General features: G+C 33.0%; 1 protein-coding gene across 1 annotated transcript; it reads left to right on the top strand.

Annotated features, from left to right (window-relative positions):
- Positions 1-8,625: 8,625 nt before the first annotated feature.
- On the top strand, positions 8,626-13,125 carry LOC110689292 (leucine-rich repeat receptor-like protein kinase TDR). Its single transcript, XM_021866040.1, has 2 exons — positions 8,626-11,666; positions 12,431-13,125. The coding sequence occupies exons 1-2, from the start codon at positions 8,963-8,965 to the stop codon at positions 12,865-12,867; spliced, it is 3,141 nt and encodes a 1,046-aa protein (XP_021721732.1). The 5' UTR covers positions 8,626-8,962; the 3' UTR covers positions 12,868-13,125.
- Positions 13,126-13,332: the final 207 nt, after the last annotated feature.

A 13,332-nucleotide genomic window follows, 5' to 3' on the forward strand; every position in this document is an offset into this window, starting at 1 on the left:
GCTGTAATCAACTCTAAATTCACATGGAAACCTTTGACAAGTCGCACAAACTTTAAACGATGATTATGAGACAAATTTCTTCTTTTTCCATATGTACATCTGTACTTTGTATTTTAGATTGAATATCCAAAACTTCTTTCTTACATATGTACTTTGTACTAGTATTTTAGATTGAATATCCAATGCTAAGAAGACTAAACTCCCTTTTATTTTTGACAAATTAATTTTACTGCATGGTACTATGTACTACGGTTTTTTTTTTTGCTCATGTGTCGGATCTTTGAAACATATAGGTAAAAAAAATAATTGTATTTGTAAGGTATAATCGATTATACTTTAAGATATTTAGAAATCTCAAGTAATAAATATACAAAAATATATGCTCAATAAACCATAAAAGTAATAAATATACATGCTCAATAAACCATACTATTATAAGATTACTTTACAATTTGTAAATCATTTAGTTGTCTTGTTCAAATTTTTGTATTTAAAAATGTGATATATGCTCAATAAACCATAATACGTATTATTATAAGATTACTTTACAATATGTAAATCATTTAGTTGTCTTGTTCTAACTTTTTTATTTAAAAATGTAGTGGGTGGTGGATTTATCTCTTGGCTACTAATACTATCTTCAAACCAAAGCAACTTTTAATGATAGAACATCTTAAGCAATGATTATATATGGACCACATCATTTACCATACTTTTGTTGTGATCTCAAATTCTCTTAGCCCACAAAGATCCTCTTGTTAATAATGATTTCAATTGTGTGATTAGTTTAGTACTAGAAAGATTAACATGGAATACCACTGCTTATTTACTTAGTTAAAGTTTTAGGTGGTGTTAATTTATTTTAATTACTGGTAAACCTTTTTTTTACTGCCTAAAGAAGCTGTAACTATCAATTTAACTTTTGCTTTTAGTGGAATGACATACATGTTTTATCCATTAATATCAATTTAACTTTGGTAAATGAACAGCTATTTGTAGGTTGGAACATGGAAGTGCATTCCATGAGAGAACGAATGTAGACAAACTTTATCTTTTTAATCTTTATTTATCTCTGGTGCATAGCGAACCACAAAAGGTACGGTGGTGATGTATACGAATACGATACTTGTGAAGTTATGAGTAACTTTTGTATACATCTGGTGTATAGTAATTTACTATATATTGGGGTCATATTTACGATTTTTTAGCTAACTTCTATCAATAAAGTATAAATAATTTGTAACTTCTCACCAAAAAAAAAAAAAAATTGTAACTTTTATTTATATCAAAATAACTTCTATTCATATTAGGGTAACTTTTGCTTATTTTAGGATAATTTTATAACGAATGTACAATATATTATTGTACATCCAATTAATTCAAAAGTTTGTCGTAATACAGAGTAACATATTAACAATACGGAGTATGAATTTTAGCCTTTTTTTTTTCACCAAAGAGAAATGTAATTAGGAAAATTATAAACTGAAGAGTAATATGATTGTTCAATTATCCTGTTGCGTGCATGATAATAATCGATTTGGTCCAGTCCGATTAAAAGAATACTACTACGGAGGATTTCCACGAATACATGCAATGAAAAGAACTGTGATACTATTGTATCAAGAATGGTTACACTTAAAATTATCTTCATTTTATTGGGGTCAAGTCACGACTTCTTTTTTAGGGTCAAATGTTTAACTTTATAACAAAATAATTAGATGTCTCCAAAGAACCTATAACAAAATAATTTTAAAAGGTGAAATCTATAGGAAAATTAGAAAGAAAGAAAGAAAAACAAAGGTTCAATTAATGTCATATTATGTAAGTGTATATATATGTGTGTTAAAAGTAAATATCTTGTTAGTGGCATGTGTATAAGTCTTTGAAGGCATTAGTAGTTCTTAAAAAGAGGATTTTTAACTAATCCACACATAAACGTACAGGTAAGAAGTGAAAATAAATAACTATAGATAGGTAAACGTTCAACTTCAATACCGTTAGCTAAAATAATAGATTGATACAATTTCTTAGGAAAAAAACTCAAATCCAATAATTAATTTGTTAAATCAATAAAAGTGATTTCCTTCAAAAAAAATCAACAAGGTTAACCACTTGATGTTACATAGATAAATTAAAAGTCTTGACTTATTGAGAAAACCTCACATGTTGCCATCACTCCCCTTCAAAAATGTCATAATTTTGTTCTCCACTTTCGAGTTTACAATGAGAAAAAAGGATGTCGTCGTAGACTCAATCAAATTGTGTTTTAAGTCAAAATGACTAGCTATCTACCCATCTTATAACACCCTAAGGCATGCTTTGGTATTATACAGCCTTCACAATAACAAACATTGTTGACGTGGGTCCAAAATTTTTCTTTATGCTAACGGGCCCAACACATTTCACACAAATTTAGTCTACGTAAAGCCATAGAGGTGTCAATTTGAATCATCAGTCATCAGTCGAGTTCAAGTCTAGCTCAATTAATATGAGTACTTTGCTATTGTATAGTACGAGTATTATTATTATTTTTAGTTTCTGTAAAAATTTCCTAATGCTTACTTTTGATTGGCCCATGCATTTACTTTATACTGTATTTTTAATGTTACAAAGTATCTTCTTAACTTATTTGATAATCACTCTTTAATTACTTTTTTGCGTTAGTATTCGGTACCAATAAGAAATAAACCTGCATCTTAGTTAGGGTTCTGATCCGATCTTTTGGTAACTTTACAATTTAGTGATTTGCTTCTTCCTTTACTAATTAAAATGTGAATTAGAATTTTCATGAAAACATTATACGTAGTAATAGACTTGGTTGACAAAAACATACAAAATGATATATTACACCGATTTCATTAAAAACAACCAATGCTTTAGGTGTAATAACACTATATATAAATTAAACAATCAACATCAAGAAAGATGTGATTGATCAATTAAGAACTTCCATTACCTAAATGAGACCCTAGAATACCTAATTGGTGATTAGAATCATCTCTTAGAACAACTACAGACTACCATAAACACGTTTCCAAAATAACCATGTTATTGAACCAGACACATTCTCAAGCTAGACTTCAGCTTTGTATTTTGAAATTGATTCGAAATCATGTATTTTAAGAGTTTAACCATTTATTTTATTGATACAAAGATTATTACATCCTTCAATCTTAGATTTTCGGGTTCCAGAAGGATAGAGTGGTCCGACAAAGTTTAATTTATTATTAAATGGAACCATGTTTTGACCCACCTTTACTTCTCCTGTAACTGATAATTTTTATGCATTAAGTCACCTACATTTGTCTATGTCACACACTCACGCTTGCTATGCCCTGTCTTATGTGGAAATGCTCATAAGACGAGTCATGATGCTACCCCATACTGGCTATATATAGACCATTTTTTTTATTTTATTTAAAGGATGAGGTGTTTTCACACCTTGTTCCGTCCTTTGGCTACAACAGTGCAATTCCTGTGCCTAAATTCTTGGCCCCTGGCCTTTGATGTACTTGATAATTTTTGCCTACCTTCCATGACTTCTGTACTTGGTAACTTTATTAACGTTCCTTAGCTTGATTATGCAAAATGTATTTAAAGAAACTACTCCCTATTTTATATGAATTCGCACTTAGAATGTTGTGTTGGACAACATGTACACTTAGTCACTTGTATAGATACATTACATGTTACACTAAAGACATAAGTTCAATTTCAAACGCGTGCAAGCCGTGCATCATATATATAAAGTGTTGCGTGCACAACATGATTGTGAACACACTCGCACTACACCTAGATGAATACATGCAGCACCTGGATCATAAAAACTAGTGTTTCCGCAATTACATCTTCAATTCAAATTAAAAGGTTTAACTTGAACAAAATTTCTCTATGAAGTTTTTCACCAAAAAGAAGAAAATAATCCGAATTAGGCAATTCGGAGCTTCGATCATGCGTAGTAGGAGTGAGGACAAACATTAATGTGCAATATCTTTGGGGCCCTTTTATTTACACGCGAGAAAATCAGAAAATAAATAGGCACGTGCGACACACACATGCTAGCCTTGTAGGAGGATAGGTAAGAAATTCATGATTTTTATAAAAAAAGAAAAAAAATAAAATAAAAAATAATGTTAAGAGTGATGGGAATGAAGGAGACAAAGTGATGTTCTCTCTACAATAATATTAAAATGTGGACCTCACATCATCTTCTTGGCTTTTCGGGGAGTTCCTCTACAAAATTCATCTCCTAACCATGTTTTTCTTTTTCAAGATGCCTACCTACCTAGCTTATCTATGTGTAGTATATAGTCTTCCTTTTTTGCCCTTGTTATTTTGATTGTGCTAGTATAAGTTTAAGGACAATATGGTAATTTCCATCTTTAGGTTGTTGTTGACTCCGTATTGAATTGAAGGATATCAAGTATGGACAATGCATAATGTTTTAGACTGCATGTAAGAAGCATGGCTAAGCTAATACCTAATTAAGTAATTAACCTAATTAGTTAGTTCTTTTAGAGAGCGGATTGTCAATTTTTGTATTGGATTGGACCTTAGTCATATTGAAATAAAAGGAAATTTACTTCCTTGATCGTGAATTAAAAGAGGTAATATGTACATGCAACCACGTACTAAATCGATCCGTTTCTAGAAGCCAAGTATATGTCTTATGAAATACCTACTAGAAGATACACTTAGTTATAAACGCGATTGTAACTATATAAGATCATTAATGCAAATGTGATATAGAATCGGCATTTTTGCCAAATAATGTATAATATATATACTTTATCAATCTAAGTTTGCCTCGTTGATTTTCTTTGCTTTGTTAATGCATGTCTCATTATTCCAATATTACTAATATATATCCGATCCTATTCTTTCAATATGCACAAATGATTCATGTTAGCCGCATGCCCGCATCCATCATTTTGATGTATCATCTTGTAGACTTGCATGGCGGTACACTTTCATATTGTCATGTACGGAGTATAACTACTTTATGTTGGTCCATATTCATTTTCGTACAATTTTTTTCTTATATTCTTTATAATGTAAGGTACAACAATGCTATCTTATACTTCCTCCGATTCTTTTTAGTTGACACGTTTCTTTAGTCATATTTGCTAATGTACAAATTTAGGTTATGTTCTCATACGTTTATTTTCAGTTCGGTTCAATTCATTTCAGTTCAGTTCAATTCAGTTCGGCTCCTAATTTCCTTCTCTTATAAAATATTCATTTCAATTCAGTTCAGTTCAGCTGAGTTCAATCAATGAGAACATGCCCTTAATCATTAATATCTTTAATTAATGACAAGTAAAAATTATAAAAAGTTGATATTTTGAAAATATATATGGTGATGAAGAAACTAACAAGATCTCGTACAATTATATTTTTCATTACTGATAAAGCACAAAATACTATCAAAGGAGAGTGAGTGAATAGTGCTAAAATCAAAACGTATCAACTAAAACACGGAGATCATATGGTGCAGTATTTAATACCACCTACTTCGTATTATTTACAAGTATAACATTTCGAGTTCTTGCATGCTCATATAATTGTGCAAAATAGCTGCAAGGCCCACGGAATTTTAAGACTTGGCCAATTGGCCACAACTCATGGCACCAAAAGTTCCACAAAGAATTGGCCATCATTATGCTTTATTTTATACATCACAATGCAAAGTAAATATATAATTGTCACATGTATGATTAATTGTTGTCTTAGAATTTATTTATTTGTTCCACTGTCATTTTCTGCAACAAATTAAGGAGTATTAATTTAAGACAATACTCTGATTGGAAATGAAGTAGAAATCATGAAGTATTTAACCTGAAGATGATGATTCTTTTGTCTTTAATTAAGAACAACAATAATCATTAAAATTGGTAATTGCTCATCATGACAAATGTAAATAATTAACCTTTTACTCAAAGTCAAAACATAGATAATAGCAAAAGTTACCATATTTAACGTATGAAAATATACAGTAATTAAATTTACCTAATTAGCTGAATAATTAGTACACCTTCTAGGGTCATAATCTCATATTTTTCACTTGAGGTGGGGATGGGAGACAAAAAGAGCATCTTGTTAATTTTGAATTTCTGGCGCCATCTAATCATGGTTTGTTAAACTAAGTAACATTATAAAATAAGCTTAAGATAATTAACTACGTAAAGTTAGGTAGTCTAGAGAATGACATGTAGTATAATCCTTGTCCAAAGTATTTTCCCCTCGTTTGGTATATTACTATTGATTATAAAGCACAAAGTTTTATATGTGCCTGGCAATCGAGGTTATTTTATCATGATATTGAGAGAGTGAGGGATAGCCCAAGTGGTTAGAGCTTCCCTCCCGGTTTCAGGAGATCCTGAGATCGATTCTCACCCCACCCTTGTGGCTCTCTAACACCAAAAAATATTGAAAAGTTAATCGGTTGGTCAAGGGTTATTTGGTGCTCAATGAGTTACTTAATCAGTCAAAAGTTAATCGGACAGGGATTACTCGATCGATCATAGGTTACTTGGTTGGTCAAGGATTACTGATCAGTCGCTCAAGAGTTACTCGGTCTGTTATCGTGTTTGTTACTCGGCCGAACAAGGAATACCCGATTAATGTTTTGGTGTGGTCAACTGGCCATGCAGAAAAATGCTAATTGGCAAAATTGGCTTTATATTAAAAGACAAAAGAGATTAAATGAATGTGTTTTCCTTAATAAAAGTAAGTTTCAAGCTTAATTAGATATAATTAAGGTTAATCATTTAGGGTCTGTTCACATTTACTGAACTAAGCTAAACTGAATTGAACTGAACTGAACTGAACTGATTGGAGCTGAGCTGAACTGAACTGAAATTGATAATGGTTAAACAATAATACTACGAGTAATAGATAAATTCATCAACATTTATAATATAAGCAATAATACAAACATGCATGTTTTCAACATTTTGATTTTATGAAATAGTCTATCTTCCTATTCATTACCATTATACAGAGTAATTGATTTTATGAACTGAACTGAACTGAATTGAACTGAGTTGAAATGAATATTTTATGAGAGAGGGAAATTAGAAGCTGAACTAAACTGAACGGATTAGAACTGAAATTAAGTAAATGTGAACACGTCCTAAGTCTAATCGAGTGCTAGCACAAGGTGAATCAAGAATTAATATTGACAAACAAAATACGTTTTAGCATTTTATATATTCTTTGGGATACATATATATATATACACACACACACACACATATATAGTTGGGATTAGAGACTAAGGGCTTGGTCACATTTATTGAACTGAGCTGAACTGAACTGATTAGAGCTGACTGAACTGAGATGAAATGAATATCTTATGAGAGAGGGAAATTAGGAGCTGAATTGAATTGAACTTATTGGAGCTGAATTGAACTGAAATTAAGTAAATGTGAATATGCCCTAAGAGATGACTGGTTGATGATTTGTTTTTGAGATAAATTTAAAGAAGATATTCCAATTTCCTTAAATAGTAATAATCCCTAAATCCAATGGAATCATTCCCTAATGTATTGTTCTGACAAATCCTAAAGTGATTACTATTTATATAATATGATCCATTTATTAAAATAACATTAATCAATTTTCATCTCATTTTTTTTAGTGGTGTGCCAAAAGAAAAAAAAAAAGAAAAGAAAAAAGAAAAGATAAATACTTAAAAGAGAAGCAGAGGAAACATGGGTGGGAACTTGAAATTTGCTTTCTCGGATCCTGCGTGAAACAATTTTCACAATAACATTAACACATACCCATCAATATTGATGGCCAAAGATAAAGGAAACAAAGGAATGATGAAAAAGGAGAAAAAGATAAAGAAAATAAAATATTATTTTATTTTATTTTGGGTAAAATACATTAAAGAAAATCCAATGATAAATAAAACAGTATTGAAGCAAAGCAGACAAAACTACAATAACTTTCAAGATAGATACATGTGAGAAGCAAAACCACAAACAAATAGGATGAAATTTTACTTAAAACATCTCAAAGATTTCAGTAGAGTATCACTATCTAAGAGCTTTCAATTCTAATGTTTGGCCAAGATTGTTTTGTTAGGGAGTTATGGATGTGGTCATGTGAACAATTCTACTATGGAGTACGTGATATTATTTTGACATGATATGAATATGATAATGAAATTTATGATAATAAAATTTATAAGTAGTGATTAAAATATGTCATTAAATTATAGGACTACCGACCATCTTAGTAATCTGACCTACTGTACATAAACTCTTATTAGTAGCTAATAGGTTAAGTTCTCATTAGTCTCTTTGCCTATCATAATTTAATATACGTGATCTGGTATGTATTACATTGTACACAGTTAAACAGTTTTAGGTAACACTTTACTTTACTTGATTTATCCGTTTGACATACATGAACATATATGCTATAGACAACATTGTAACATAAGAATTATGCATTCTATTAGATGTTCTCTACACCTTCTCATGAACCACCAAAAAAAGAAAAAAGTCATATTGATTGATATGATATCACCCATGCCAATCAAAAACAAGAATAGTTTTTGAAATAGTAGTGATATTCAACCTCACTATTCAAAATAAGAGGTAAATAGGTAGGTGGTGATGGTTGTTAATAGAAAGAAAGAAAGAAAAATGAGAAAAAAAAAATACAAAATCATGTTATTTCTTTTTTGGTTATCTTTTTGTCAATCTATATCACACTCTCTCTTCTCCAACTCTCAGTCCCACTCAAACCAAAAACTCATGATGAAACACCCTCTGCACCCTGCACTCCAAAAAAGCACCATTTCTTCTCTTACTAGATTTTCTACTATTACTCATTTTTCTTCTACTATTTCTCATCATCATAATTATCTTCATTTTCTTTCTTCCCTTAAATTTACCTTCTTTCACTTCTTTTCTTCCACACTTAGATTTTTCATCACTCAAAAACCATGAAATTCTCTTCTTCTCTGTTTTCCTCTGTTTTTCTCTGTTCATTCCTCACCATTTTCCCCTTACTAATTCAATCACAAACACCCACATTTCAAAAATCCCAAATCCCAATTCAAGTTCTTTCTCTTCTATCCCTTAAATCTTCACTCAAAGATCCTCAAGATTCCCTAAAAAGTTGGGATCCTACCCCAATTTTATCAAATTCTTCCCCTGTTTCTCCCCATCATTCCCCTGTTTGGTGTTCTTGGTCAGGAATCAAATGTGCCCTTAATTCCTCCTTAATCATCTCTTTAGACCTCTCTTCGCGTAATCTCTCCGGCGATATCCCACCAGATATCCGCCATTTATACTCTCTTAGCACCCTCAATTTGAGCAAGAACTCATTTGAGGGTAATTTTCCCACCTCAATTTTTGAATTATCAGAGCTTAGAATCCTTGACATAAACCATAACAACTATAACTCAACTTTTCCTCTAGGACTTTCTAAGCTCAAATTCCTTACACATTTCAATGGTTATAGCAACAGCTTCATCGGCCCTTTACCACTTGATCTCCCAGACATCCAGCACCTCGAGTACCTTAACCTCGGAGGCAGCTACTTTTCGGGCGGTATTCCAGCAGAGTATGGCAATATTCCTAGCCTAAACTTTCTTGATTTAGCAGGAAACAGCCTAAATGGTACAATACCACCAGAACTTGCTTCTTTGATTCAGCTTGAGCATCTTGAAATGGGGTATAACAATTTTGAAGGGTCTTTACCAATTGAGTTGGGTATGTTATCCAACTTACAATACTTAGACATCTCAAATTGTAGCTTATCTGGGAATATACCCCAAGAAATTGGGAACTTAAGAAACTTAACTGCATTGTTGTTGTTTTCCAACGACTTTTCTGGTGTGATCCCATCTAGCCTATCCAACTTGAAAAGACTACAATGTCTTGATTTATCAGGTAACCGCCTTTCGGGTTCGATTCCTGAGTATATTTCAGAGCTCAAAGAGCTGAATGTACTAAGTTTGTTGAGCAATGAGTTAAGTGGGGAAATTCCACAAGGTGTTGGTGAGCTTCCAATGCTTGAGTTCCTTCTTCTTTGGAATAATGACCTTAATGGGTCATTGCCTTCTAGTCTTGGTACCAATGGAAAATTGGTTAAACTGGACGTTTCCTCGAACCGCCTCACCGGGGTTTTGCCGGAGCAATTGTGCTCTAACAACACCTTAGAGAAGCTAATTCTGTTCAACAATCAGTTTACTGGTGAGTTACCAACATCACTTGTGAATTGCACTTCATTAGTGAGGGTAAGAATTCAGAATAACTTGTTTAATGGAAGTATCCCAACTGGGTTTGGACACTTGCCTAATCTTGTTTTTATGGATGTTAGTAAAAATAATTTTAGTGGGAACATTCCCAATGATCTTGGGATTGCACCCAAATTGATGAATTTGAATGTTTCAGAGAATTTTTTTAGTGGGGAATTACCAAATGGGATTTGGGGTAGTCCTAGTTTGCAGATTTTCTCAGCTTCTTTTTGTGGGATTTCTGGGAATATCCCAGATTTTAATGGGTGCAAAAGTTTGTACCAAATTGAGATGGAAGGGAACAATTTAAAGGGTACAATCCCTTGGAATATAGGGCACTGTGAGAAGTTGATTTCCTTAAATTTGAGGAAAAATATGTTGACAGGAATTATTCCTTGGGAAATTTCTACTCTTCCTTCTATTAATATTGTTGATCTTTCTTATAATAATCTTAGTGGGAGTATTCCTTCTAATTTTGATAATTGTAGAACTCTGGAGACTTTTAATGTGTCATTTAATCTTTTGACGGGGTCTATAGTCTCTATACCATCTTCTGGGTCGATTTTTCCTAATTTGAATGCATCATCATTTATGGGTAATGAGGGGTTGTGTGGTAATTTGATTGGGAAGCCGTGTTTGTCGGGTTCTCCTGTGGCCGGAGCATCGGATATGGAGGATAAGAAGCCTAAGAAGACCGCGGGGGCTATTGTTTGGATCATGGCCGCAGCATTTGGGGTTGGACTATTTGTGTTGATTGCCGGTAGTAGGTGTTTTCATGCCAATTATAGCCGTAAAATATCCGAGGGTAAGGAGATTGGTCCGTGGAAGTTGACCGCCTTCCAACGATTGAACTTCACCGCGGATGATGTGTTGGAGTGCTTGGCAATGAGTGATAAGATCATCGGAATGGGGGCCACCGGGACAGTGTATAGGGCGGAGATGCCTAGTGGCGAGATCATAGCAATCAAAAAGTTATGGGGCAAGCAAAAAGAGACGTTGAGGAGGCGAAGAGGGGTGCTTGCCGAGGTGGAGGTGCTAGGCAATGTAAGGCATAGGAACATTGTAAGGTTGTTAGGTTGTTGTTGTAATAGAGAAAGCACATTGTTGCTCTATGAGTACATGCCTAATGGGAGTTTAGATGATTTGTTGCATGGCAAGGTCAAAGGAGAAAATCTAATAGCAGATTGGCTTACTAGGTACAAGATTGCCCTTGGCGTGGCTCAAGGCATATGTTATCTACACCACGATTGCGATCCAGTCATTGTTCATCGCGATCTAAAACCTAGCAACATCCTCCTAGACGCCGAAATGGAGGCAAGGGTGGCCGATTTTGGGGTGGCCAAGCTCATACAAAGCGACGAGTCTATGTCCGTCATTGCTGGATCATACGGCTACATTGCACCCGGTATAGCTCTTCTCCTTCACTCTTAACACTTAAATTTGTTTTAAAAACACCATTAATTTAATTAACTAACTAACTAACTAACCTAAAATTTGAAAATACTCAATCATGCATGTGGTCCAAAGTGTAATGGTATGTCAGAGTGTGTATAACATACAACAAGTATGCTATTTATTCAAACATTTGGAAGCATGCTTCTTTTTGTACAATTTGGTGACAGACGAAAATTAAAACTACCCATAAATGGAAATTTGGAATACTATATAAACTATATGTGATGTTGATTCATCAAACAAATAAAGTTATAGTGCAAACACCAAAAATTCCTTATTGTCATTTGTCAGTGAACTGACTCAGCAACTCGTTAACTCAGTGTTATATTTAGTGGCATATACTACAATTTTACACAGTAGTGGCTCTTTCAACTGTTACGCGTGATGTTGCTTTTTCTTGCTTTTTTTCTTTCAAAATCATTTAAATTTGGACCTACTCACCATTTTGTCAAACACTTAGTTTGTAATAATCTTTGGTGCAATATATTGCATTGACTCATTTTTAGCACCTTTTTATTAGTTAATTTCATGGTTAAGGTTAAATTAAAAAAACAAAAAAAAAAAGTTGTCTTCTTGTTTGTATTCACTAAGCTTGTAAGCCCCACTAATTACTTAGGTGAATTCAATTAACCTTAAGTAAAAGCTAAGTTTAGTAATCTTTATGTTTTCAACTTTTTTTTGTACTAAAGTATTGTTTGTGTTTGGATGATGCAGAGTATGCTTATACGTTACAAGTTGATGAAAAGAGTGACATCTATAGTTACGGGGTGGTACTATTGGAGATATTGAGCGGAAAAAGATCGGTACACCCAGAGTTTGGTGAAGGAAATAGTGTTGTAGATTGGGTTCGTACCAAAATTAAGGCAAAAAATGGGATCAGTGATGTCCTAGACAAAAATGCAGGGGCGTCGTGTGCATCAGTAAGAGAGGAGATGATGCTTGTACTTAGAGTCGCGTTACTTTGTACAAGTCGGAACCCTGCTGATAGGCCATCCATGAGGGATGTTATATCAATGTTGCAAGAAGCCAAGCCTAAGAGAAAATCTCCTAGTCTAGGAAGAGGTGATAGTGGTGATCATGTAATAGAAATTGGTGGTTGTGTTGATGTTCATGACAATGTTGGTGCACCTCCTTTAGGTGAAAAGAAGTAAAGAAATTAAATTATGTTAATATTAGTACTAATCTTTTTTTTTTTTTTCTAATTATTATTTTCTATTTTTTGGGTTTTTTTTTTCAATTTCTGATTCAAATTGTGGGGGGTGGTATAGAAATAGTTTTTATGAAGTGATTTTTGATGGAAATTTGAGGCAATGATTTTGTTCTAGTACTAATTGTAACAAAGTATTGTTTGATGTGGCCAGCTTGTGCTTTTTTAGAGGTGATAATTATATTGCAGATTTATTCAAAAAGCAAATATAAATCCATTCATTACTATTGTAGCTAGAATTAGTCAAAAGAAATTATGAAGTTAGCTTAAAAAAGGTTATTTCCTTTCGGTTTGAGAATTATCAAGTGCACACAGTATATCTCTAGAAGATGAAATGATAAGTACACTCTAGATTTCTAGCTGTGGATGTCTATCTATCATCCCCCACCAGGCCGAGCACTGCAGCTGC

This window comes from Chenopodium quinoa, unplaced genomic scaffold (assembly GCF_001683475.1).
Source record: "Chenopodium quinoa cultivar QQ74 unplaced genomic scaffold, ASM168347v1, whole genome shotgun sequence".
NCBI classification, from domain to species: Eukaryota; Viridiplantae; Streptophyta; class Magnoliopsida; order Caryophyllales; family Amaranthaceae; genus Chenopodium; species Chenopodium quinoa.

Bases quoted from the DNA above. Each gene is read 5' to 3' on its own strand.
- LOC110689292 (XM_021866040.1), top strand. From the start codon at position 8,963: ATGAAATTCTCTTCTTCTCTGTTTTCCTCTGTTTTTCTCTGTTCATTC. The intron at 11,667-12,430 runs GTATAGCTCTTC...TGGATGATGCAG, and splicing joins ATACGGCTACATTGCACCCG to AGTATGCTTATACGTTACAA.